General features: G+C 54.5%; 1 protein-coding gene across 2 annotated transcripts; it reads right to left on the reverse strand.

Annotated features, from left to right (window-relative positions):
- Positions 1-3480: 3480 nt before the first annotated feature.
- Positions 3481-11061, reverse strand: KLHDC8A (kelch domain containing 8A). 2 transcript variants are annotated; one of them, XM_036344956.1, is made up of 7 exons: positions 10945-11061; positions 10720-10833; positions 9697-10317; positions 6459-6623; positions 6015-6230; positions 5355-5456; positions 3481-4492 (listed from the first exon to the last, which is right to left on the reverse strand). In XM_036344956.1, exons 3-7 carry the CDS (start codon positions 10070-10072, stop codon positions 4299-4301), a joined length of 1053 nt encoding a protein of 350 aa, XP_036200849.1. In that variant the 5' UTR covers positions 10073-10317; positions 10720-10833; positions 10945-11061; the 3' UTR covers positions 3481-4298. The 2 variants fall into 2 exon arrangements, with proteins under 2 accessions (XP_036200849.1, XP_036200850.1); XM_036344957.1 differs by lacking the exon at positions 10945-11061 and having other exon boundaries at positions 10720-10929.
- Between the last annotated feature and the right edge of the window lie 16721 nt (positions 11062-27782).

A 27782-nucleotide genomic window follows, 5' to 3' on the forward strand; every position in this document is an offset into this window, starting at 1 on the left:
CTGACTAACCCTGCTGTACGCTTGTTGGAAGTCATCTGGGATCCTTGATGGACTGAGATGGGGTATAAATAAATATAAATAAAGACAATCCTTCATCTTTATGGGGGGTCAACACTTTCACATCCACTATTTTATTGATCCTCCACTAACTCTATGAAGTGGGGCCTTGGGTCAGATCCTGCGATACAGGATCTGTTGATATGGCTGAGGCAGTGGGTACATGAGTCTCAGAGTAGAAGTCAGAGGACGGGGTTCTACATCTAGTCTGCCCCTTGCTGGCCACATGATGGGGGTAGATGTCTCTGTCTCCCTGGTCCTTAGGTCCTCAGTGATCAAAGGGGACCCTGCACGGGGGGCTCTCTGTAAACTGTTAAAGGCTCCCTCCCAGCAACCCGGGGGTTATGGTGGTGGGTACTGGGCTCAGGGCTCAGGACTCCATACTCCCTTGAAGGGGCTGAGTATCTTCTTCCTCCGGGCTCTGCCTCCACAGCGGCCAGAGAGGACAAGGCAGGGCAGGGCATGGGCTGTGTGCCCAGGAGGGAGCGAGGGAGGTCTGTCCAGTGCCGCCTCCCTGCCCCGTGCCTGGCTCCCACTGGCAATCTGAGCCCTTGGCCTCCCACGCTGGTCCTGGCCTGGAAATCCCAAGCAAAGCACATTCCTCAGCCAGGTCCCCAGCTCCTAGCCGTGTTAAGGGAAGAAGGCGGGAGGCAGCATTTCACTTGGCCCTGATCACAGATGGGTGCTGGGGGCTGTAGCCTGGATGAATAGGGCTGGTTGCCCCCTACCCCCACCACAGTGTATAAAAAGCCCAATCTTGACCTATGACACTCCTGTCAGAGACCCAGAGCTGGCAGCAAAGAGAGAGGGCAGCCCATCCCTAGGCAGGAGGTTTGAAATACCGCTGATTCCTGGGCCCGATCCTGTACCAGCCACAGGCTGTAGATGAGCCTGGAGGTTCATCTTCCAATGTCCCATGTGGATGAAGTCTAGACTCCTTAAGGCCCAGGTTGATGTGCCTGCCTGCACTGCCAACCCCGTCTCCTTAGACTCTCCAAGTGGTGCTGTCCCCCCAGTAAATCAAACCCTTTCCCCCAGTGGGTTTGTAAACCCCTTTACCTCTCCTTCAATAACAGAAATAACAGTGGAGCTACCCACCCAATGTAAGTGAATTATTTTATGTGAAGTAGGGGGCTCGTAACCTCATAGCGAGGCCTTCTTTTGCCCAGTTGACAAATAAGGAAACTGGGACTCAGAGAGGTTAACAACATCCCAAGATCAATTAGCACAAGACAGACATGATTCAACCCATCCCTCTTGCTTCAAAGCCTGGGGCCCTCCTCCTCTGCCTGGCTGGTCTTCCTCTTCTTTCAGAGTGCACTTTGAGATCTGTTTTCTGGAACTCTGCCCTGACATCCACAGTTTGGCTGGGCTCTCTGTAGCCACCACGGGTGAGTCGCTTCTGGGCTGTGCTAGCAAAGGCTGACAGCGATCTCATCTCATTAAACAGTGACTGCAGATTTAGTCCCATCTGCCTCTCCAGGCTGCAACTGCTGGGCGGCAGGAACCTGGAACCGGTACCGAGCCAGGCACAGGATAGGCGTCCAGGTTTAAACAAAGCAGTGGACGAGCCAATGGAATGGAACAGCTAGAAGGGAACTTTCCTTGAACATTAGCGCAGGACTGTTCTATGCTCAGTTCATGTTACCCCTTCCCAGTCTTTCCTTGTCAATCCTCATCTGAATTCCTTGGGATAGAAAGTCTTTGTCCTTCGAGGTTTGACATTTGGGACCTGAAGCTACGATAGCGCAGTTGATTTTCTCGATTTTCCTGGGTGCTATTTCATTGGAGGGATTGCAATGTGGTCATAAGTTTTAGAATCAGACCTTGTTCAGTCACTTACCAGCTTGTGACCTTGGACAAGGTACATAACCTCTCTGAGCCTTAGTTTTCTGATCCACAAGATGGGATGATCCTACCTGCCTCACAGAGTGGATCTGAGGAGGAAGCAGGGCTCTGCTACCTTGTGCGATGGCATCACAGTGGCTCTCGTTTTGTAGATTGGGACATGAAGATAAGAAAGGAGTGGGAACTTCCCAGAGTAGATGGTGACAGGAAAGCCTGTTGAGGTGGGGAGAGGAGTCAGGCCTGGAGCCATACCATCCAACCCTAGATCCTGAGCTGCCTCCATGGCACCATGAGGTATGGCCATGAGGTTTGCCACTGCATGTTTCCTACTTCCCTGGCACCCCCAAAATCTTCCCAGAATGGACCTCCACGAGGTGAGTCCTCAGAAGATACCAGCGTTGGCCCTGGGTGGCCCTCACAGTGGCTAATCCCCCATTCTCATAATGGAAAGAACCTTTTAGGGTTGGCTGTATCCCTAAGGTTTCGACCATCTTAACACACCTCAGTCCCATCCACGGATCTGGCACCATTTTGTGCACATGGAAAGCCCCATACACCCCACCTACACACATGCTAGGCTTGGCTTCCTCTAGGAAAGAGTGTGGGGAACCCCTTTTTTGGAGAAGGTGGCGAGGACAGTGCAGAAATGGAAGTGGAATGGGGAGACCAAACCAGGGCTTCCCTTAATGCGCTCTTCCACCCTCAGTACCTGCGGCTCCTCAGCCCCATTTTCTAACAGTTATTTCAGGGGGCTGAGCTGAAATAGGGGTGTCCAGAATCAATAGAAAAGGCCTCTCTGCAGTCGGCTCACCAGGGGGCACCCGTGGCTACAGGATGCCTCTAGCTGGGCGGGAAGGCAAGGCAGGGCCAGCAGGTGGCAGTACCCTTCTAGGGACCATGTAAGGACAAAGGCCAGGTGCCAGAGGAGAAAAGGCCCAGCTCTGAAAGTCCCCGGTTCCACTTGTGCAGCTCAGCAGCGTCCCCGCCTCTGGGAGGTGACCCCCAGAGTCCCTGCCCCAGATCCAGGCAGACAGGCAGGCGTTGGCCCTCTGTTCCTGCCTCATGAGAAACGAGCGAACATCGGAACATCGCGTGTTCTCTGGCTCCCCCGCAGCCACACAGGAGCAGGTCTTTTTTCCTGTCTGTATCCCTGGTGCTAGCACAGCTTTTAAAAATCCCTGGGAATCAGAGAGAGGTGCTCTACCAGCTAAAAGGAGGCATGTTCTTCAAGTTCTGGGGCCAGACAGAAATGAGCTGAAGCTAAATGCATGGGAGCTGGATGTGAGGAGCAGCCTGAAGCCGTCAGTCACTGAACGCAACCTTTTCTCAACCCATCCGCGGAGTCTCCATTCTTTTGAAAAGGAAGCTAGGCTGTTTTACTGGAGGTGAGGTGCCCAGGTGGGGGAGTGCTGGCTTGACAGCAGAACCTCTTCAGAGGGCACAGCCAGGAATAGGTGGCCCCTTGGGACCCTCTTTAGCCTGAGAAGGTCAGAGGGACTGTTTCACGGGCACCCCCTCTAACCATCAAGACACCAGTCCACCCCACCCGGGTACCAAGATGCCAGGGAAGGTAGGAATATAGATTTTAATCATTGTGCTGCTGCAGATAACCGGAGTGCAATGAATCCATCCTTTGTGGATTTTGGTGCCACAGTGTAAATGAGGTTTCACACGGAAACACTCTGGGGCTATTGGTGACAGAAGGGCCAGGCCTTGGTGGGGAGGGGTGGCAGAAGGAGAAACAGTGAGGAGAGGAGCGGGGAGCAGAGGCTGGGTGGAGTCGGCTCCTTCCCCAGCATCACATTCCCATCGAGGGCCCTGGAGAGGCCCGGGTCCTTCCTGGCCAAGGCTGCCGACAGGGATCAGTCCATGACTTCCCTTCCAACTCAGCTGCCTCTGAGGCCAATTCTTGCTGCAGAGATGAGGTCCAGGGCAGGCTCACAGTTGACCACCACATGGGGAAGGGATGTAGGCCAAGGGAGAGAAGAGGCATTTGGGTGTCCCCAACCCTTCTCCATTTTCCATCCTAAGAGCCCCTCAAACTCATTGAGAGCTGGGGAAGGACAGCGGCAGCAGCTCATCCTCTGGAGATGGGGAGAGTGGGACTCAGAGAGGGGCAGGTAGCGGATACTGCTGTACATTTCTCTGCCTGAGCAGTAAATGAGGACTCTCCCCCGAGGTCCGCTGAGCTCCAACCAGGGGCTGGAGGTCATTGGGACTTCCTAGAGTTTCCTAGGATGTGGTAGGATTAGGAGGTGGAGGGAGGTCGTTTAAGCCCCAGAGCCTGGCCCCACTGGCAACAGGGAAGTAGCCCAAACTGCTTTGACAAGACCACTCCTCTTGTCAAGAGTCAGGTGATCCGGTCCAGGGCAAAGGCGCCGGGCCCAGGACAGCTAGGAGTCAGAGACACACAGGGCTTCGACCGCGTCACTCAGACCCTGGTTGACGCCCCCCACAGCCAGGAGGCAGTTCTTGACGACGATGCTGGAGCAGGCACAGCGGGGCGTGGGCATGGCTGGGAGCACCTCCCACTTGTTCTTCCCTGGGTGGAACGCCTCTGCCGTCTCCAGGACAGTGGGTTGGTTCCCTGAAAGGGAACCAGAACTTACAAGGGAGTCCAGCCACCCATCCATGCCTCGCAGTCACCCCACCTCCCTCGTTCCCACTAGTAGAAGCCAAGCAGCCTCAACTTCCTAAACTGCCCCTCCCTACCCCGGGCTAGTAGCTTTGGTCAAATAGCCACTTTGCCCTCCCTAGTTGCCATCTTTTCATGTCTTCATGAGTAAGCTTTCTCTCCCCGATCTCCCGCTTTTACCAGAAGTTTCTAGATGCTGTTACCTCCCTGCCTTGTACGCAAAGCAGCCCACGTGGTCTAGCTCTCACTGTGCTCCTTTTATGAGGCAGTGAACTGGAGTCTGTCCACGATGAGTGAACGCTGGCTGCCTGCTGAGTGAAGCCCGCTGCCCATGTTTCTCTCTCCCCTGCTGCTGCTGGGGTTCTGCCTCTGGGAGGGAGGGTAATACAGCACGTCCTGAATTCATCGCACTAACATGTGTGATCAAATTGCTTCCTATTCCCTGACGGAGCTGGGAATCCAGGGAGACGATGTGGTCAGAGAGGACCAAGGCCAATCCCCGCCACACTCCTGCCTCTGTCATTCCTGGCCAGGGCCCCCAGGGGTCTGTGCTGAGCACCCGTGTTACATGGTCATCAGTATGTTGCTGATGCTCTCTGGCCTCCGGGTTCCTTGTGTAAGGGGACAGAAAGACTACATCGGGGCCCACATGCGGACACGTGCAGTCCAGGCTAGGAGAAAGGAGTGTTGTGAATTCTTAGGAACAAAGCAGAGGCGGGCGGAGTGCAAGGAGCCAGCTCCTCCTGCTCCCGCAGAGTGCCAACGATCCACCAAGCACCGGAACCACAGTACCAGCCTGATGCCCCATCCTTACCAAGTCCTCCGGCCACTATGACCCGCCCACTCAGAGAGCCAGCCACAAAGTCTGCTCGGCGCTTCTTGAGGGAGAAGGAGCGTTCCATCTTCAGCCATCCCCCTGCAGGCCATGGGAGAACACAGAGAGAATTAGATGCAACCCAGCACCCCGAATGCACACTGAGTCCCAAACAGCTCTCACCCTAGGCAGTGTCTCCACTCCACCTACACAAGGCCTCCAGCTGTTTGAATGACACTCTCCGTGGCTAACACCCTCTCCCAAGTCTGCTGCGGTGCTAGGAACTATGATCGCCTACAACAAACTACCTGTTCTACCTCTGATCTCAACAGGCTCTAAGCTGGGAAAAAAGCTAAGGAGAGGCAGTGAGCATAGGGGTCAGGATCCTTCTGATTCTCTATGATGATTCCCGTGGCCCTGCCTGGATGTTGTAAGAAGAGACAATGGGTGGAAAAGGCTTTGATAAAAACAAAACGAACCCACCAAAGGGAGCTCGGTACACATGAAAGAATTTGGTCTAAGAGAATCCCTGAATGGAAAGGGATGTTAAGACGTCTGAAAGGCTCACCCAGCTGGGTAAGTGGCCCTGGGAGTGCGGGTGGGAGAGAGGTATGGTGGGGGGTGGGGGGGTCAGCCAGAGGCAGATGGCACCCAGCTCACCCTGTTCCATGTCAAACATGTCCATTGTCCGGAGGAACTTGGGCTGCCGGTAGAGCCGGCCCTGCCGCAGGCCTCCCAGGCTGTACAAGCGGTCGTCCAGGGTCACGAAGCTGGAGAAGGCCCGTTTACAGGGAATGTTGGGGAACTTGGTCCAGGAGCGAGTCTCAATGTCAAAGACCTCGAAGGCGTTGACTGCATACTTGGACTGTCGTCCTCCTGGAGACCAGAGCGGGGGGGCGGGGGGCGGGCAGAGGAGTAAGTCCCTGAGGACTGGCCTGGGCTTCCCTTTCTGCCTGTTACCTAGAGAGGAGCTCCCTGAGGGACGGGGCAGCATGCTTTCCCCCTAGGGACAAGGAGATGCTCAACACACAGCACTGCTTCCCGTGGGAACTGACCGGAGGGAGGGAAGGGAGGACTGATGTGGGACAGACAGCCCGTCCTTACCCAGCACATAGATCTTGGAGCCTCTAAGGAAGGAGGTGGCCGCGTATCGCGGGGTGGGCATGGGTGCTAGAGACACCCACATGTCCTTGAGCATGTCATAGTGTTGAAGGTGGTTGTGTGGACGAAGGTCCAGGCCCATCCCGCCTGCCGCGTACACTCGGTAATCTAAGGAGAAAGGCCACATGCAACCCCTGGCTCAGCTCACAGGCACCATGAGCTGTGCTCGTCGCCTATTACAGTCAGGCTCTGGTAACTCCCTGAACACCAGCAATGAAGCCAGGCCCCGGTTCCCACCACTGCTCTGGCAGAATGAGACACACACACACACACACACACACACACACACACACACAGTAGGTTGAGGCAACACTGAAAAGGTCCTGCTGTAGTTGAGCCTGGGTCTTGAAGCCATGTCAGGCCTGCATGCCTTAGCTACCTTGTGTCCAGCCATTAGCTAAGCCTGGAACACCAGGCCTCACGTAGGAGCAGCCTGCAGTGGAGTCTAGACCTGGACAATCCTCTGCAGGTCTGGTCCCCTCCATTCTCCTTCCTGGGCAGCCAGAGGGGCTGGGAAGAGGAGGGACGTGGCCCTGATACTCCCCAGAAGTGGCCTGGCCCAGGCGCTCTGAGACTGGAACTCTCTGCACCTAGCAGGAGCCTTTGGAAACGAGGTCAGCCCTGCTGCCATTGGCCTTGTGGGACAGTGGACTGCCGCTGGTTCTCTCATTTTCTGCCACTCCCATGGGGTCTGCAGAGCCATTGTACTACCCCCTCCCCTCCCCACTATCCTCCTTCATGAACTGGGAAGCTAGTGGGCTCCAGGAGGCACTGCACGGAATGGGCTGGGGCTAGGGGTATATGAGGGCGAGGCTCAGAGGAGAGAAACCTAGCCCCTTCAAGAAGCTGCCGGGCAGTGAGCTGAACGCTCTCCCTCATGCTCTACTGCTCTGGGCTGCAGGTGCCTTTTCCAGGCGCTTCTCTGCCATTGTACCGGAGAGGATGGGCAAGGCATCCATGTGTCCTGGGCCTCGCCCCAGTACCTCCTGCAGCCTGTCAGGGCACAGTCCCCCCACAGGGCTATTTCCCTGGAGCCCACCCCACCTCTCCGTAGTCGGTCCTCACCACCGCTGGCTCTCAGAGGCCTTTGTTCTTCGAGAGCACTTCAGGGATGAGTACTATTTCCTTCTACTTTCTAATCTTACTGGGGGGAAACCACCGAACCAAACAAAAACCCCAACCCGAGCCTGAGGCTAGGACAGCGGTTCTCAACCTTCCTAATGCCGCGACCCTTTCATACAGCTCCTCGTGTTGTGGTGACCCCCAGCCATAACATTATTTTCGTTGCTACTTCATAACTGTAATGTTGCTACTGTTATGAATCGTCATGTAAATATCTGATATGCAGGATGTATTTTCATTGTTACAAATTGAACATAATGAAAGCATAGTGATTAATCACAAAAACAATATGTAATTATATATGTGTTTTCCGATGGTCTTAGGCGACCCCTGTGAAAGGGTCGTTCGACCCCCAAAGGGGTCATAACCCACAGGTTGAGAACCGCTGGGCTAGGAGCTGGAGCCTGCTAATGAATTTACCTTATATAAACTCCACCTTCCCCAGCCCTGTGCTGCCCGAAACACACCTGCAGTTGAGAATCCTCCAGTCCCCTCCACTCATTCCCTCACACTCACCTGGGGTCCCTGAACACCCAGGATGGTCTGAGAGCACCTGCTCAGTGCTTGCATGACACCTGCATCGCTCTAGGCACCGCGCGTTACTGAAGTAATCTTTGTCTATTTCTTCCAATAGATTGTAGGTCCTTGAGAATTCGTTAATCTGTGACCCCAGCATCAGGTACAATGCCTGGCATGCAGGCATATAAATGCTTACTAAATTAACTGATGAACCCATTCAGTGCCACAGTTAAGAGCATAGACTCCATCATCACTTACTGTGCAACCTTGACAAGTTTTTTAACCTCTCTGGGCCTCCCATTGCTTCTCTCTAAAATGAGGATAATAATCGCACTGACCTCATCAGACTGATCAGAGGATCAAAGATGTTAATATATATAAAACACCTATGGTAAAGATTCGATAAATGTTAGTTCTTAATCTTTTAGCACCATATATTGAGGCTTGGGGATAAGGATGGGCCTCTATGCCTTCCATCTTCTTGCTGGCAGTTTGTGGAGGCTCCACTCTGCCCTGAAGGATTCTGGGCTAGAGTTTCTCTCTGGTCACCTTCATTGGTCAGACCTGGGTTCCTGAAGGCAGAGACCAGACCTGCATCTTTCTCTCCCCGCTGGGACCTAGACCTGTGGCAGGGACAGAGCGGGTGTTCGGGCGATACTGGTGCCTACGCTACAGTGGACCCCGCAGGCAGCTGGATGATTTTGCCAGAGAGGGAGGGAAGCTTGCATCCCATTACATCTGTCTGGATTTGGACTATCCTAATTCCTATTGGGCCATTTCCCATGAAACTCTTTATGTTTTAACAAGAGGAACTCTTGGAGCTCCCTCTATGTTCTGGGCTGTTCCAAGCCAGAAGCGAAGGGAAGTAGGGGCTTGGAGAAAATGAAATGAGAATCATAAAACCACATGGTCAGCGCACCCATGCCCCGAGAACTCAAGGTGGGAAAGATGCTGCAGGAGCAAGACCCTTATCCGTATCTCAGAGACTAGGAGACGGAGGGAGAGCCTGAGGGTGGGGAGAGGGCCCTGCAATCAGGCCCCAAAGCCCCCCCCCCCCCAGTGGAGCCTAGTGTTGGGGCAATGATGGTGTGAACACCCCAGGACCTCAGATATGTGCCTGTAGGTGGTGGCAGGTGCAAGGCAGTTTCAGGGGATGGTGTTGTGGATGGTCGGCTGGAGCGTGGGGCTGAGAGAAGGGGTGTGCAGAGCTATTGCACTACTCCCCTCCCCTCCCCTCCCCTCCCCTCCCCTCCCCTCCCCTCCCCTCCCCTCCCCTCCCCTCCCCTCCGGCCCGCCTGCCAGTTCTTTGGGAGAAGCCAGGTGGAGTGGAGATGGGGCATCATGTGGGATAACTAGACCCTCCACTCACCGAGTCTCAGTTTTGCCATCTGTAAAATACAGCCACTGGGTGTCTAGTTTTAGTGCCTACTGTAAGGATCACACGGGATCAGGAATGTGACAGCGCTGCTCCCACCCCTTTCCTTCCCTGTGGTCTCCCCACCCCTTCTCTCCGCCCACCCTCGGCCCCTGCCCCACTTGCCTTTGGCCGTGACAGAAATGCCCATGGCGGCCTCACGCAGCACGCTCCTCTTCTTCCACTTGCCCTCGTCGATGTGGTACATCTCCACCACCTTCAGGGGCAGCTGGTTGGTGCCCACCCCCCCAATCACCATGATCCTCTTCCCCAGGGCGATGACGGCCATCCCGGCCCGGGCTGTGGGCAGCGGGGGCAGGGCCGTCCACTGGTCGGCCTCGGGGGAGTAGACCTCAAAGCAGTCCCTGGGGACGCCGTTGTCGTCACAGCCCCCGATGGCATAGACCTGCCCCCCAGTCTCCAGCAGGGAGCAGTAGACGCGGCGGCTGGGCAGCGGCGCCAGGCGCTTCCACTGGAAGTCCTTGACGTTGGGCACCTCCATGGCAGCCCCGCGGGCCGCTCCCGCCGCACCCCCAGCTGCGGAACGCCAGGGTCCGGACGAAGGTGCGAATCCGGGGTTAGGAGGGAAGGGGGGGGGGCGAAGGCGCCGGCTACTCCGCGTCCCTTCTCCCCGCCTCCATCCCACTCCCTTGCGCCGGTTCCCGCCCGACCCCCGCCAGGGCCCCGACGCCGGCCAGCGCTTCACCGTCCCTCAACACTCAGCATCCCGTGCGTCCACGCTGGGCCCTGGGGGAGGAACGCGGCGAGTCAAGGGCTGTCGTGCCACGGGCCCTCGCCTCCGGTTGCCGGCGACGGCGGGGCCGCGGGGAGGGCTCCCAGCCATTCACCAACTTTAAAGGGAGGTCGCCGCGGCCCAGAGCGCCACCCCGTGGCGGCATCACGCCCTGTAACTCTTTGTCCTCCACCCCTCCGTGCCGGCTGATTGGAAACCTGCGGGGTCGCGAGGGCGCAGGGGCGCGGAGAGCGCGGGGGACGCGGGGCGTGCGGGGTGGGGTGGGGCGGGGCTTTCTCGGGTTCGGGGTGCTTGGCTGCCTCCCCGTAAGCAAAGGGTTAACACCTTTCGGTATTCACGCCCCCACCACTACCCTTCTCCCCCTCCCCGCCGTCTCCCGCCCCCGCGCCACTTACCCAGCCTGGCGGAGCCGCGCGGCGCAAACAGCGCATCACCGAGAGCCGAGAGCCCCCGCCCGGCGGCGCTGGGAGCCGGGGCGGGCGCTCCGTCCTTCCCGAGTTCGCACCCCGCTGTCAGGCAGGCAGAGGAGGAGAATAAATGAACAGCAGGAAGGAGAAGGGCCGCCGCGGGGGAGGAGGCCGGCCGGCTCCCCGCACTCCCACCCGCAGCCGCCGCCACACCTGTGCGGGAACCCGCGTGCGCCCCGCGGCGGAGCAGCTGTGACCTCTTTACATAAGCCCTGGCAGCGCCGGCCGCGGGGGAGGGAAGGGGCCCGGCGGAGACGCTGGTCTTGTCTACAGGATCGGGAATAGCGGGACGCTAGACCCGAGGGCCCAGATGACGGGGCCCAGACTCCCCCCAGGGCGGGGGTGGGCGGTTTGTATGTGTTTGTTTTGGATGAGGAGGCGGAGAGTCCAATTACCCCGTTTATCTACAGTACACAGACCCAATTCGCGACAGGCTGGCTCCAGAGCCAGCTTTGCTTTGGGGGAGCTATTATCAAATGGTTTAACCTAATGGAAACAAGTGATGTGGGTGTGACCTACGCAGAGCTGACACAGGTGCATCCAAGTAACGTATCCACCATGTAGAACTTACACATAACTCCCCCCACCCCCCGCCGCCCCCTGCAAATAGAGATACCCACGGAGGAACTGACATGCACGGATATGTGGACACAACTAGAGACACCGCCATAGATACACTCATAGGCTGTCTCTCCCCACCCCCTTGGGAAGGGGAAACACGGTTATCCAATCTTCGCCCTCAGCACCAACCCACAGGGCTTGCCAAATATTCCTTTGAAACCACTCTCTAATAGCTTTTTCAGGACAGTTGTCCCCAGGAACAAAGCTGCCCATGACAACAGTGGCCACCTGGTCTGATGGACTGCAGGGCCCATGGGGTGCTCATCCGACTTGAATGCAGCCAAGTCTTGAAACACTGAGGCTTGGGAGTCTGACAGACCCGTGTTTGAATTCTGGCTCTGAAATTATTTAATGACTCTGAGCCTCAGTATCCTTCTATTATTTTAATTCGCCTTTTTATTTTGAGATAAATTGTAGATTCGCATGCAGCTGTAAGAAATAACACCCCTTTACTCAGTTTCCCTCCATGGTAACATCTTGCAAAACTTATTGTGCAACATCACAGCCAGGGTATGGAAATGGATCCGCGAAGACCCAGGACATTTCCATCACCACAGGGATTCTGCATGTTGCCTTCTTATGGCCACACCTACCTCTCTCCCATCCCCTGGCCACCACTAATCTATTTCCCATAATTTTGTCATTTCAATAATGTTATATAAATAGAATTGTACAGCATGTAACCTTTTTGGATTTGCTTTTCCTCCCCCAGCAGAATTCTATGGAGATTCATTCAAGCTGTTGCCTGTTCCAATAGTTCATTCCTTTTTATTTCTGAGTAGCATTCCATGGTATGGATACATCCTTGTAGGGTTTTGTGAAGATTAAATGAGATAATATTGGTAAAGTGTTCAGTTCATTCAGCTTCTGAGACAAAGCAAGGGCCTGGTACATTGTATTAATATCATTATTTCTACAACTGCATTCAACAGAACCAATAAAAGGAAACCTGAGGACAAACCCAAACATCTCCGCCCCTTACTTAGAAATGACTTCCTGGAGAAACAGGTCACACTCCCAACAGGCCCACCTTAACATCTTGAGTCCTTGGCTTAGAAATTCCACTGTGTTTTAGTTTGCATTCTCTGTACTTACAGCGTAAGCATCTCTAGAACCTCCATGTAGGAAAGTTGTGTTCTGTTTTCTCTATTCATTAAGAAATCATAAATTAGCCCTAGCTGGTTTGGCTCAGTGGATAGAGCATCAGCCTACAGACTGTATGGTCCCAGGTTCGATTCTGGTCAAGGGCACATGCCGGGGCTGTGGGCTCGATCCCCAGTAGGGGGCGTGCAGGAGGCAGCCAATCAATGATTCTCTCTCATAATTGATGTTTCTATCCTCTCTTCCTCTACCTTTGCTCTCAAATCAATACAAATATTTTTTAAAAACTCATAAATTACAAAAGAATGTGAATTAATAAAGTTTCACAGGAAACACCTAACATTTCTCTTTTTCCCAGGGATCACCATCTGCCCAGAGGAACAGAGAACAAAGCCTCAGCCCTCAGCTTGAACTGGGTTCACAAAATCAGGAAGATTGAAAGTCATAGGCCTTCCTCAAAGACCTGGTTTCGATCCTTCTTTGGCCTCTTTTGCTCACTGAGCCCCCTCTCAGAGCAGCGAGGCAAGGCTTCATGTCCCTCCCCCGCAGGGCTGCTTCCTGAGCAGCTACATGGAGTGCCATACTACTTTATTTTGCATAGCTCATTGCATTAAACTAAGCCCTTGCTCATCCATTTTCTCATCATCATAAAACAACCCTGGGAAAGGTTGCCAGAGCAGGTATCAGTATCCACTTTTTACAGACAAGGAACCTGAGACTTAGTGAAATGACATAACTGACTTATGACCATGTGAGCTGTTCAGGGTGCATCTAGTTTGTGACTTCCATATCCAATGGTCTTCCACTTTATCACAATTAAATCCCAAATGAAAGCATTGCACACGATTAAGGGCATCACACTTTCTCCCTCTCACCTGGCTTTTTGTCCAATTACAGTGAAGGAAGGAGCCCAACGTGTTCCCATCGACATACTGTTAATGCTGGGCAGCCCAGCCGGGAAAGGAATGGATTAGGCCCCATAATAGGCCCCTTTCAAATCCAATGCTTGTGTCCCACAGCACCACCCTCTATGACAGTGGTTCTCAACCTTCTGGCCCTTTAAATACAGTTCCTCATGTTGTGACCCAACCATAAAATTATTTTCGTGGCTACTTCATAACTGTAATGTTGCTTCTGTTATGAATCGTCATGTAAATATCTGATATGCAGGATGGTCTTAGGCATCCTGTGAAAGGGTCGTTCGACCACCAAAGGGGTCACGGCCAACAGGTTGAGAACCGCTGCTTTATGACGACCATGGATTTAGGGACTCAGATCCTTGGGAAATATTAAGAACAGGACGCCTTCCAGGCTGTGGTATCACTGCTTGTTCTGGAAGTCTGGCTTCTCTCCACCTTCCCCACACCTTCCCCCATGGCTCTTCCTCCCGCCAGGTGCCAGGTGACGTCCTTTAGTCTTTACATTGAGTGCACTTTGAGGAAGCCTGTAACCTAGCAACCATCACTTAAGATTCCCTGCATCACCTGGTCTCCATGCCTCGGCTGCTTGCAGCAAACTGGGGCTGTAAGTAGTGCCAAGCAGAGGCGGGGATCCAGTGACCCACCACCCCATTCTAGGGTGTAACCGCTTTTCCTGTGAGGAGTTTCTTCCTCATGTAAACCCACATCCTTTCTGCTCTGAGACCTTGCGTTGCATTGGGCCTGGGTTTCTCTCTTCTCTTAAAGAGTGTTTGACTTTTTGCCTTGGTTACACTGGGAGGGGAGGGAAGTGGGGAAGGAGTGTTTGTGAGTCTCTAGAGATAAAGCCTTTGGTACCTTGGAGTCTTTATTGTTGTGATGCTAATGAATCAAACTTGCTGAGTGTGGCCTGGTAGGTTGCATGTTTGAGCCCATCAGGGCCCAATCGGGAATTAACCAATGAATGCATAAATGAGTGGAACAACAAATTTATTTTTCTCTCTCCATTCCTCTCTCACTAAAAAATCAATTTGAAAAATCTTGTTGAGGGGTGCTCAGCCTCAGAAAAAGTCACATCTGGGTTGTTTTTGTTTGTTTTTTTAAATATATTTTTATTGATTTCAGAGAGGAAGGGGAGGGAATGATAGAAACATCAATGCTGAGTGAGAACCATTGATCGGCTGCCTCCTGCATTCCCCCTACTGGGGATGGAGCCCCCAACCTGAGCATGTGCCCTGACCTGAATTGAACTGTGATCTCTTGGTTCATAGGTCGATGCCCAACCATCCAGCCACACCGGCTGGCCACATCTGGGGTTTAATCAGGTTTAACATGCAATAAAATGCATACTTTGGCTCATTGAGTATTATATTCAGCAGAGGCCTGACTTCCCTGACCTCTGGTAGGTTTGGGGGAAGCTGAGGGTGGAGGGAAGAGGGAGGGCAGTTTCTTCGCCGTAAACCAGGCAGATTCCCATGGCAAACCATGGCTGGAGTTACTCTCTATGTGCAGGGCTTGAAGGGACTGGTGAAGTCCCCAATGTAGGCACAGTGGGGATGGGGTGGGGAAAGGAGTTATTTGGCTCCTGCACAGCTCCTTCTGCCTCCTAGAGAAACACTGACCTACCATCCTGTCAGTGGGCACCACCAGAATACCCCTGTGGGGTACCACGCTGCCTGGCAGAACCCACCTAGAGCTCCCAACGCTGGGGTCCCCTCCTCTCCGTCATTCCCTCTCTGCAGTGCCCCACAGATCCCAGTGGAATGGGGAAGTTGTGTGGACTCCGGAATCAGAGAGACTGGGCTTGACTCCTGGCCCGGCCACCCCCTAACTGTGTGACCGTGAATAAGTCACTATCCCCTGCATCTCAGCTCCTCGTCTGTGGACAAGGAAGAAGGAAACCTACTTTCTGGAGTTGTGGGAGGAATGAGACTCCGAGCACAGTTCCTGGGCAGACACCAGGTACTCTGCCCAGGTTTTCTTTCCTTCGAACTGCTGGCTATCAGTATTCAGGCCCGTGTGCCCAAACAGCAGGTGCCAATGTCACAAGGCAGGCACCTCACCAGGGCCCACCCCCTCCCCGTGGCAGGCATTTCTGGAGCCTCTGAGTTGGACAGAATATTTTTTCCTCCTAAAGAAAAATCTTTTCCGCTGCAGCTTGACGACATTCTAATCTGGAGAGCGGCTGGTGCCCTTCCTTAGATAATCGCCTCCTACTCCCCGCCAGAAGCTCGGCTGGGTTCCGGGGGTGGGAAGTGAGATGACTCACCCAGTGGGACTCAGTATCAAAGGGAGGGGAAATTCCCCCCAACCTGGGAGAGCCCCTTCAAGCCTCCCCCGGCCCCATCCCAACCTCAGCCCAGAAGAAGGATTTAGGGATCCAGGAGACTTGATTGGAGATGGCGTGGCGCAGGTGCCAGCGGTCAGAACCATAATCTGCAATTGTTCACATGACACTGGGTTGAGCTATTCACGTGGGGTCCTTTGAAATGGCCTCAGACATTGGGGCTCCCCCTGCAGACCACATAGCCTGGAGGAGAGTTGAGTTGGCCACGTGTCTTCAACTACCTGCCTGCTCCCTCCTCCTCGGCCTAGTTTTATGCCAGCAGAGACTTAAGGGTATCAGACAGATGTCCGCTTGCGAGCAACTTCCTGCCTACTTTGGTAGAACTGGGACACTGGAAAGTGGATCTCTGGGTATGGGATGGTGGGGTGGGGGGCAAGGCCATCTTGGTTGTCGGATTCAGGAGTTGCATGATTTAGGGAAGAAAGAGTTCAGAGGGTCGGTTAGTGTTTCTGACGAGGGGGAAGGAGCCGCCACGGGATGTAAACAACCCCTCTGCTCTTGAGTGTAGGAGATGGTCATGCCAGCAGGAAGGGGCGTGTCCTCTAAATGGCCTTGGCTAGGACTTCCCTGTGTTTATTGAGGAAGCTGTAAAAGGAAATGGGACTTAGAATAAAGCCTGAGGATCTGGGTTATAAACAAGGAAGAATTTCCTGCCCAGGAGCATCAGGAAATTGAAACACCAGCAGGAGGTGAGGTGAGAGGCCATGGGGCCATCTCCCTTGGGAGATCCTGGGAATAGGGAAGGCACAGGACCGAGCCAGGAGACCTCTGTTCCAGTCCACGCTTCATCCTACCTGGCCTCTGCACCTCTGGGCGAGTCGCATCCATTCTTATGTCTGCAACATTAGAAGACAAAGAAGACAGCCGGCTGAGGTCTCTCCCAGCTGGCGTATTCTTCCTCCCAGGGGCATACAGGGCAGGACACCCTAGAGAAAGAACCCTTTAGCCATTGTAACAAAGCAGCAGATTCCAGAATGGGCGTCCTCACATTTTTCCGGGTGGTACAAACGCATAGAGGTCTGACCCCACCTGCTGGCGTAGGCACTGCCGGCGACCCAAGGTCCAGTGACCAGAAGGCACTTCCCTGGGGGCCTTCGCCTGCCCCAGTGGCTGCCACCACCTGCATTTCCCCCCAGTCAGCCAGGGCAGGGGCCCTGTGACAGCTGCAGGTGGTGCCCCTGGCTGGCACCATGCAGACCTTGGGCGCCCACCTGGAAACCTAATCACACTTTCTACTGGGTCCTGGCATCTCTGGGTGCGTGTTGCCTTCCCACAGAACAGGAGGCAGAGGACCCCAGGGCTCAAGTTGTCCCCATTTTGGCCCTTCCTCCAAAAGCAAAAATGTGTCCATGTGTCCCAGGTCACCAGGCTGGGGCGATCCTCCACCCCTTCTAATGGAAGGGATAGCAAAGCCTGGGGTGGGGGCGGGGGCAGCTCTGCAGAGAAGCAGAGGCCACAGGCCAGGGAAGGCAGCAGCTGACCAGGCAAACATGGCTTTTTAAGTGCCCATTAGTAAGTTAATATCGCCGCTTCCCGAGTCAGCAGCATCCTCCATTCTTCTTAATTAAAAAGAGCTCACGTCCTGGCAGAGCTGAGAGAGGCCCTGAATGATTTACACACTGGCCGGCTGCTGCAGCTGGGAGATCAGCAACGAAGATTGATTGGCAGATGGGCCAGCCTGCCCGTCAAGGATGGCGTGTGCCTGAGCTGGGGGAGGGGAGATAAAGGGGGGCCAGCTCTCCTGACGGCAGACTCAGAATAAGGGGAGCCCTGGAGGGAGGCACTGGGCCCACAGAGCTCTTCAGGCCCAGTGGTAAGGCCTCCCTCCCACCAAAGCCTGAACAAGAGGCTCCCTGCTTACTCCTGCTGAGGTCCCTCATCCCAGCAATACTGGCTCATCGGGGGGCCAGAAGCTCCTGCTGTGAGGCTGTCTCATCTCGCCCTGGAGAGAAAGGGGCCCCTCCCCACAGGCTCCCCTCATTTCCCGGGATGTAGCTCACCTGATAAATAACACTCACTGGGCTTCTGTTGATCCCTTGTTTACTGTAGGGGGAGTTTCTCATGGCCGACTCTCCTTCTGGGCCCCCTGCTGTGCACAGTCTTGTCTGAACCCGATGTCGGTGGGATCCAAGGCTCTGGCCTTTTTACAGGACGGGGAAGGGGTCTGGGGGCCCACAAGTTTGACTGGTGTGAGATGACCCTCAGCCCAGGCCTGTATGGAACAGGAAGTGAGGGCAGATGCCCTTAGAGGTCCCAGCCCTCCTCCGCCTCTCCCTTCTCCCCAGGCCGGGGCAGTGTCTCAGGAAGCAGCCTTGTTCTTCACCCCCAGAGCCCAGTGTCCTCCTCGGGTGCCAGAGAGGCAGGTCCCGCTGACCCTCCAGCCTGAAAGAGGTGCCTGTCCACCGTGGGCAGGACCTCGGCTGCCATATGGAGTGGCTTTCACTGGCACTGTCTCCCCTCGTCCCCTTCTCCTCTGGTGCTTCGCATCACTCACACGTGCATGAGCACACACAGACACACGCGCACACAAGGGACCAGACAGAGGCACATTGAAGGGAGGGGTGGGACTGCAGAGCAGCAGCACCCAGTGCCCTGCTTTCACCCTCCCCTCCCCCAGGGGGCCGTGATCTGCCTCAGCAGCAAGGGTGCTGTCTGGTGTGGTGGCCTGTGTTCTCTGTGCTAGAGACAGAGCAGGGGGGAGGTATGATGGGCTGGCTGCAAGGGGCTGCGTGTCTGTTAAGAATAGATGTAAGAGATCCCAGGGAAGGGGAGAACAGGCCACACCTTCGGTGAAACCAAGGGCCTGTGTCTTCATGAGCAGGCTCCCGGAGTGGCAGGTGCACAACGGGAGGGGACCTGCACGTCAGGCAGGTGTGCACCAGGAGGTGATCTATACCTCAGGTGGGTGTGCACCGGGAGGGGACCTGCACCTCAGGCGGTATGCACCAGGAGGCGATCTATACCTCAGGCAGGTGTGCACCGGAGGGGACCTGCACCTCAGGCGGGTGTGCCCTGGGAGGGGACCTGCACCTCAGGCGGGTGTGCACCCGGAGGGGACCTGCACCTCAGGCGGGTGTGCACCCGGAGGGGATCTATACCTCAGGCGGGTGTGCACCCGGAGGCGATCTATACCTCAGGCAGGTGCGCACCGGGAGGGGACCAGCACCTCAGGTGGGTGCACACCAGGAGGGGACCAGCACCTCAGGTGGGTGCACACCAGGAGGGGACCTGCACCTCAGGCGGGTGCACAACCGGAGGGGACCTGCATGTCAGGCAGGTGTGCACCAGGAGGTGATCTATACCTCAGGTGGGTGTGCACCGGGAGGGGACCTGCACCTCAGGCGGTATGCACCAGGAGGAACCTGCACCTCAGGCAGGTGTGCACCGGAGGGGACCTGCACCTCAGGCGGGTGTGCCCTGGGAGGGGACCTGCACCTCAGGCGGGTGTGCACCCGGAGGGGACCTGCACCTCAGGCGGGTGTGCACCCGGAGGGGATCTATACCTCAGGCGGGTGTGCACCCGGAGGCGATCTATACCTCAGGCAGGTTCGCACCGGGAGGGGACCAGCACCTCAGGTGGGTGCACACCGGGAGGGGACCTGCACCTCAGGCAGGTGTGCACCGGAAGGGTCCTGCACCTCGGGGGTGGGGGGGTGTACACCAGAAGGGACCTGCACCTCAGGCGGGTGTGCACCCGGAAGCGATCTATACCTCAGGCGGGTGTGCACCCAGAGAGGACCTGCTCCTCAGGCGGGTACGCACCCGGAGGCGATCTATACCTCAGGCGGGTGTGCACCGGGAGGAACATGCACCTAAGGCGGGTGTGCCCTGGGAGGGGACCTGCACGTCAGGCAGGTGTGCACCCAGAAGGGACCTGCACCTAAGGTGGGTGCACACCAAGAGGGACCTGCAGCTAAGGCGGGTGTGCACCGGGAGGGACCTGCACCTCAGGCAGGTGTGCACCAGGAGGTGATCTATACCTCAGGCGGGTGTGTACCGGGAGGTGATCTATACCTCAGGTGGGTGTGTACCGGGAGGTGATCTATACCTCAGGCGGGTGTGTACCGGGAGGTGATCTATACCTCAGGTGGGTGTGTACCGGGAGGTGATCTATACCTCAGGCGGGTGTGTACCCGGAGGGGACCAGCACCTCAGGCGGGTGCGCACCCGGAGGGGATCTATACCTCAGGCGGGTGTACATTGGGAGGGGATCTGCACCTCAGGCGGGTGCACACCCGGAGGGGACCTGCACTTCAGGCGGGTGCACACCCGGAGGGGACCTGCACCTCAGGCGGGTGCACACCCGGAGGGGACCTGCACCTCAGGCGGGTGTGCACCCGGAGGGGACCTGCACCTCAGGCGGGTGCGCAAGGGGGGGTGGGGGGGACCTGCACCTCAGGCGGGTGCGCACCGGGAGGGGGGGGACCTGTACCTCAGGCGGGTGCGCACGGGGGAGGGGGGGGGACCTGTACCTCAGGCGGGTGCGCACCGGGAGGGACCTGCACCTCAGGCGGGTGCGCACCGGGAGGGACCTGCACTCTCTTCCCAATTGAGAGAGCGGCAGGGTACGTTCCTCTAGCCTGTCGCCAGGAGAATGTGGCTGCCTGCTTAGTGCCCAGCAGCTATCAGTCCTTCCCAGGACATCACCAGGCAGGAAGTAGAATCAGACATCTAGTCACGCCCTGACCTAGTGGCTGGCACCCCTGCAGGGACCTCCACCAGGGATCCTGTCTGTCCTTTTGTCCTCGTCAGTCCTGGCCCCAAAAGTGCCGTTTGCTTCCTTGGATGACACCCCTCCCTGAGGTCCCAGGAGTTATGTTCTGAGAGGTTCCTTGGTACAGACACCCCCAAATCACAAGTGAAAGCCTCTGGTAACAGCCTGGGTCAGGGGTTTGCAAAGGGTGACGTGAGGCCAAGGCCAGCCTGTGATGCTTTTGGGCAGCCTGTGATCTAAGAACAGTTTTTACATTTTTAAATGGTTGGGGGCAGGGAGAACCCAAAGGAAAATATTTTATGACGTGTGAAAATGATGTAAATTTCACATTTCAGTGTCTATAAATATTGAAACACGGCCATGCTCATGCATTCACGTCTGTGGCTGCTTTCCCGTTACAGTGGCGGAGTGGAGCAGTTGCAACAAAGTGTATGGCCCTCAAAGTGTAAAATATTCACTATCTGGCCCTTTGCAGAAAATGTTCACCCTCCCCCACCTTAGGCTTTTTTTTAAGGGAAAGGACCACCTTTTTTTAAAAAAAAATTTTCTTTTTATTGATTTTTTTACAGAGAAGAAGGGAGAGGGATAGAGAGTTAGAAACATCAATGAGAGAGAAACATCAGCTGCCTCCTGCACACCCCCAAATGGGGATGTGCTCACAACCAAGGTACATGCCCTTGACCGGAATTGAACCTGACCCTTCAGTCATCAGGCTGACACTCTTTTTCTCAACAACCTGCTTCTCACTTATAGCAACAGCTTGGGACAATGGAAGGAGAGGAACAGTTGTTGGGCACCTATTGTTTTCTGTTTATCACATAATCTTTATAGCAATCTTGACAGGAACAAGCATTCACAGCTGTTTACCCTATGAAGACAGAGACTCAGAGAAATTAGAAAACTCACCAAACTCTCACAGCTCCTCAAGAGGATCCTGAACTCAAACCCAGGTCTGATGCCAAAGCCCACATCCTCTCCAGGCCACCATGCTTCTAAGATGAGCTCCGGCAGCCCAGCCACGACCCGCCCAAATGGCCATGGGTTTGGGCGTCCCCGTGAACGACAGGGGAACTGGGCTCCCTCAGCCTCAGAGCCTAGTCTTTGGGTGAGGGGAGTGTGGGCCACAGGCAGGAGTCACCCACATGACAACAGTGACAGCTCTGACAGCATCACATCACCACCACTCCCCCCACTCCTGCCTGCTTCCTCGTGGCTTGCTATCTCTTTTTATCACTTATTAGCTTTCCTTCGGGAAGATTCAATTTGCATTTAAATAGGATATCTCTGCAACGGCTCTGATATAACGTTAAGGCACTAATTACAAATTCATTCCTCTTTAAATATTAAGGCACTGCAGTTCATCTCAGGGGTGATGGGAAGCAGCAGGAATGCTTGGTATTTATGAGTAATGAATATTGAGCTGTTTACCGCAAGGCTTTTATAACTCCCCACCAGCAGAGGGCAGAGAGGAGTGTTTGCAAGACCCAGGGGCAGGGTGGTAGGAGGGGTGCAGGGTGCGGGGAGGAGGTCTTGGGAGCCTAAAATCAACTAAAAATAAACGTGCAACAATAATAATCTTTGAAAGAAGTTGGAAGACAGCCAGCAGGATAGAAGCACAGGTCCGTTTTCAGGGGGCTAGTTCATCACTCTCATCGCCAAGCCTAATGCCCGGCATGCAGTGGGGGCTCCAGAAATATTTGCCGAATGATGGATGAGTCAGCCAATTAATCAATTATGGGAGAGATCATTCATTCAAAAACTACTATGAGTCAGGTGTTGTACTAGATTTTCTTGTCTCCTTGTCAAATGATTTATTTCTCCACATTTCCCCCAGAGCCGTGCAGATGATAGACTAATTCTTCTTTATCTCAAAGAATAGCACTTTGCATTTTACATACTGATTTATAATTTTTTTAAAAAGATTTTTAGGGAGAGAGGAAGGGAGAGGGAGAGAAACATCCATCGTCTGCCTCCTGCACGCCCCCTACTGGGGATCGAGCCCACAACCTGCTACTGGGGAAGTGCCCTGACTGGAATCAAATGCCCAACCAACAGAGCCACACAGGCCAGGGCTGGTTTATAATTTCACCTCCCTGTGCAATAAATAATGATAGTAAAAGTGTGAGGTAAACCAGATTTTATTATTCCCACTTTACAGGTGAGAAAAAAACCCAGCGCAGGTGAAGAGATTAGCCCAAAATCACCTGGTTCAATGGGAGGCTCAGGCAGGACCTGGACCCTGGTCTCAGGGTTCCCAGCCTGAGTCTCATTCAAGTGCCACCCGCCCCCACACCCCCAGTGTCGGGCTGGGTACTCCAGTATTCACGGTGTCACACCCCAAACTGGGAGCCCAGAAGAGCAGAAGACCAAAGTTCAGCCCAGCCCCTCGGCGGGTGCCCAGGAGGCCCCCACACCTCGGCTTGTGCTCTCTGGGGCAAGCACTCCTCCCAGCCGGCTGAGATCCATTCATTTCATTCATTCTTCAGCGTCAGCCTCAGGGTCCTCCAGGAGCCGCCCACTCTCCCTGCAGTGACAGTGATCTCTCCCTGTTTCTAAAAAACTTAATCTGTATCCGTGTTAGCACTTAGCACTGCCTTGCAGGATGATAATCACCACAGATATTTAGAGCACTAGGCCAAATTCTTTACATGTTTTACATAATTTCAATTTCATATGAACTTAATAATAATAGTTAAGAAGTATATGTTGATTATTGAACTGGTCTGAGTGTGTGCGGGTGTGTGTGTGTGTGTGTGTATAATTTCACCTATAATGTAGGCACTATTATTATCCCCATTTTGCAGTTGAGGAAACTGAGGCTTAGAGAGGTCAAGTGATCTGCCCCGGGTCGCACAGCCAGAATATGCAGTGAAGTCCAGCTTGCCTGACCGTAGGGTCTGCATACCCATCTGTGCAGATGTTCTATCTTCCTTACGCATTTTGAAGGCAGGAACTGTGTTGTGTGTCATTCTTGCAACCCCCTCAGAACCAAGCACAGCTACTTGTACATAGTTGATATTCAACAAGTTCAGACCAGAAACCAAAAGTTCTGTGTGTTGGTCAGTCTGTGCCTCAGCCAGTGACCTTTGAAGTTAATGATCTGGGTTCAAACCAGCTGGAAAGGAACCTTTGCCTGCGAAACCAAAGAGGCCCAGCTGAGGAAGAAGGGCACTTGGAGACCCGCATGCCTTCGACCCCAGGCCAGCCTGTCTGGACTGAGCAGTCCAGCTCTCATAACCCAGCAGGCACTAGGAATGCCAAGGTGACACTCTGCACCGAGGACTGAAAAAACTTACCTGACCAGGCAAAAAGGACGTCAGGTGCCAAAAACCAGGAAGGGGTGCTGGAGAGGGTCAGGCAGGGGTTGGCTGGAGGCTCCTCCTAGGAGCAGGCTGGGTGGTGTTGGCACTGTCCCCGGGGTCCCAGGGCTTCCTCCTGGATTGAGAGCTCACTGCTGCTGCCTCTGGCAGATGGGCCAGGACAGAGCCAGGCCCTGTGCAGAGGGCCCCGCCCAGAGCGCCTGGAAGCAGTAGGGCCCCTGAGCTCCAGGAGGCCTGACTCCCGCCAGGAGGCCCTCAGCCAGCTCACCAGAGCCCCAGCATCTTTGATGCTTCAGCTGAGAGGGCCTGCTCAGTAAGGGGGGGCGGGGGCCGGTGTGAGGAGGCGGGCTGCTCACACACAGACAATAACTACCAACAAAAAGGAGATTTAGGGAGCAGACTCTGCCAGATGGGCAGAATGAAGGGGGAGAAAAAGGGTTGTCCTTTGAGATGCTGCCAGTGCATTCATGCAAAGGGCAGAGGTTCAGTTCAGCCCTAATCCAATCACTGCGGGTTTCCCCCTTGTGGATGGTGAGTGGGGCTGTGGGTAAAAAAAGCAGGGGGGTGGGCTGAACTTTTGGTATTAGGGTCCCCGATAGCCACCCCATACCTTTGCCTTTTTGCTAGGACACAGTTAGGGCATCACTGTTCAGAGAGGGCAAGCAGATCCCTCGAAGGCGCTCAGCACTGCTGGCAAAGCTAGACACGTTCTAGCACGTCAAGCTGAACTTTCCAGGACAACTTGGATCCCTGTGCTTGAGGAGATGGCTCGAAGGAGTGAAAAGCCCAGTGTTTCAAGGGGTCATAAAACAAGGCTGCTTTTTAACCAGTTAACTGCCACGCGTCTAAAACGGAAACCACCCTCACGTCTATAGATGCTTATGTTGTACAAAGGGTTAAGCTCAACCTCTTCTGTCTGTGAGGCAGAGCAGCCTGTCCAGAGCTTGGGGGGAGGGGGTGGGGAGCAGGTGGGGCTCATAGAGATTAGGTGCCTTTTGGCTCCTTTCTGACTGTGAGTTCTGTTTGGGGGAGGGGTGCGGATTGTCTCTCTCAAGTAAAAGAGAAGCTAACTGGGGGGAAGTATTTTATTCTCTGAGAAGGTACTCTTGGGGTAAAAATGTAAACTGAACACCAGAAATCCTATCCAACTGTTCAGCTGTGAAACCCAGGGCAAGTTTCTTCATCTGTAAAAGGGGACGATTCAGGTTGTGGAGAGGATTAAATGAGATAATATGTGTAAAGTATTTAGAACAGCGCCCAGCCCTTAGTGTGTGCCGTTATTATTGCTATGATTATTCATCTGTCTGGTCCTTCTTTTCCTCAGCTATAAAATTGGGCCAATTTATCTCATAAGGATTCAGTGTGAGGATTAATTATGAGGCTACATTTGATGGGGTAATGGTTATAAGGGGGTATACATTTGTCAAAACCCATCAGATTATGGGTTTTATTGTATATAAGTTATCCCTGATTTTTGGATACATTTATATAATTAGTCATATCACTCATGGGTGTATGGGACATAGAAACTCTTCATGCCCTTCTTATCCCCTGGCCCTCTCCCTGGGAAGAGAGGAAAGAGAGAGTGAGGGCTAGAGGTGAAAGAGGTGGGTGGCATGGAGAGGAAGTGTCTGCACCCAGACCATATGGGTTTTGTAGGTGACGGGCCCCCTATGGAGACTCAGACATTCTCATGTCTCCTGAGGCTTGAACATCCACCTGTCAGCTGCAGAGGCAACGCCTGGGTAACTGAGCTGCCTTATTGGCCCAGCTCCTGATTGCACAACCTGGTAGAAGGGAACGGCACTCCACTTCACCCTGCATGTGTTCCGAGAGCCATTCCGTTAGTACCGCCTCTCTGCCGTAGCTGTTTGTCTCCCAGACCCCCCCCCCCCCAGCTCCGAGCTGCATTTGGGCCCCTGAACTGGGTAGCATGGTGACCACTGTCTGCAGGCCGTCACAACCAACGAAGTGGCCCGGGGAGACGGCCGTCCACCAGCACAGCCCAAGAATGAACGGTTATGCCGCATCAGAAACGCCTGAGAGCTGCTCCCCAATTAGAGAGGAATTGCCTGCGCGCGCGGAGGGACTGGAGGGGGTGGAAAGTAGACTATAATTAAGAATCAAGTAAACCTGATGCCTGGAACTGATTAGAGACCGCAAGCAAACTGCTTGCCTACGTGATTGCTGGCGATTAGAGCCATGCTGCCCAAAGGCTCCAAACCGGAGGGAAGCCTGCTTGTCCCTGCGTGTCCTACGGGGTGGTGACTGCAAAGACATGCATTCCGTAATCCAGAAGCTGAGAACAATTTTTTAAAATATATTTTATTGCTTTTTTACAGAGAGGAAAGGAGAGGGATAGAGAGCTAGAAACATCGATGAGAGAGAAACATCGATCAGCTGCCTCCTACACACCCCCTATTGGGGATGTGCCCGCAACCAAGCTACATGCCCTTGACCAGAACCGGACCTGGGACCCCTCAGTCCGCAGGCCGACGCTCTATCCACTGAGCCAAACTGGTCAGGGCCTGAGAACAATTTTGAACTCAACCTGTGACCATTCATTCTAAGCAAACGTTTTGGGGGCTGACTCTTCCTTTTTTGGTTTTGCTCGGGTAACAGGCTGAGACCCATGGAAAGGCAGTGGTGGGGTGAAGATGCTCCAAGTGTAAGGATCTTTCAGGATGACTTCCCTCATCTCTTTAAAGACAGGGAAGGAACGAGGGTGAGTCGCGATGGCAACAACTAGAACAGCCGGGAAGATGAAGCCCCGAGTTACAGTTCTGAATGTGAAGTCCTGGCGAGGAGAAGGTCACTTTCCAGCTCGGAACCTTCCCGCTGGTGAGAAGGAGCACCAGCCGGTGTGGCCGTGTCTGCAATTAGGCGAAAATCAGCAAGCGCATTCCAGTTGAAATGAGAAGGCTGGAGTCCAGGTTAAAAGGCAAAGGAAGGGAGGCAGTGTGGGAACCCTCATCAGGGAGCGCCGGGTGACCAAGGCCAATGTGCATGTGTGTAGGCGAGGATGTAGCCTGTCTATGTTAACGTAGCAGGAGGTCACGAATTGGCACGTGTCCTCCTCTGCCTGCGTGTATCACTGATTGGCACGAGGCCTCCTCTGCCTGCGTGTATCACTGATTGGCACGTGGCCTCCTCTGCCTGCGTGTATCACTGATTGGCACGTGGCCTCCTCTGCCTGCGTGTATCACTGTTTGGCACGTGGCCTCCTCTGCCTGCGTGTATCACTGATTGGCACGAGGCCTCCTCTGTCTGCGTGTATCACTGATTGGCACGTGGCCTCCTCTTCGTGTATCACTGATTGGCACGAGGCCTCCTCTGCCTGCGTGTATCACTGATTGGCACGTGGCCTCCTCTGCCTGCGTGTATCACTGATTGGCACGAGGCCTCCTCTGCCTGCGTGTATCACGAATTGGCACGTGTCCTCCTCTGCCTGCGTGTATCACGAATTGGCACGTGTCCTCCTCTGCCTGCGTGTATCACTGTTTGGCACGAGGCCTCCTCTGCCTGCGTGTATCACTGATTGGCACGTGGCCTCCTCTGTCTGCGTGTATCACTGATTGGCACGTGGCCTCCTCTGCCTACGTGTATCACTGATTGGCACGTGGCCTCCTCTTCGTGTATCACTGATTGGCACGTGGCCTCCTCTGCCTGCGTATATCACTGATTGGCATGTGGCCTCTTCTGTTTGCGTGTATCACGAATTGGCACGTGTCCTCTTCTGTTTGCATGTATCACTGATTGGCACGTGGCCGCCTCTGTGTGTATCACTGATTGGCACGTGGCCGCCTCTGTGTGTATCACTGATTGGCACGAGGCCTCCTCTGCCTGCGTGTATCACTGATTGGCACGTGGCCGCTTCTGTTTGAGCGTGTATATAAGTTGCTACTGACCAGCCAGGTGGGCTGGGTTGCTTTGCACGGCCACTTTGTGCACCTGGTTTTGTGGGGCTACTT

Source organism: Myotis myotis, unplaced genomic scaffold (genome assembly GCF_014108235.1).
Source record: "Myotis myotis isolate mMyoMyo1 unplaced genomic scaffold, mMyoMyo1.p scaffold_m19_p_18, whole genome shotgun sequence".
Classification (NCBI taxonomy): Eukaryota; Metazoa; Chordata; class Mammalia; order Chiroptera; family Vespertilionidae; genus Myotis; species Myotis myotis.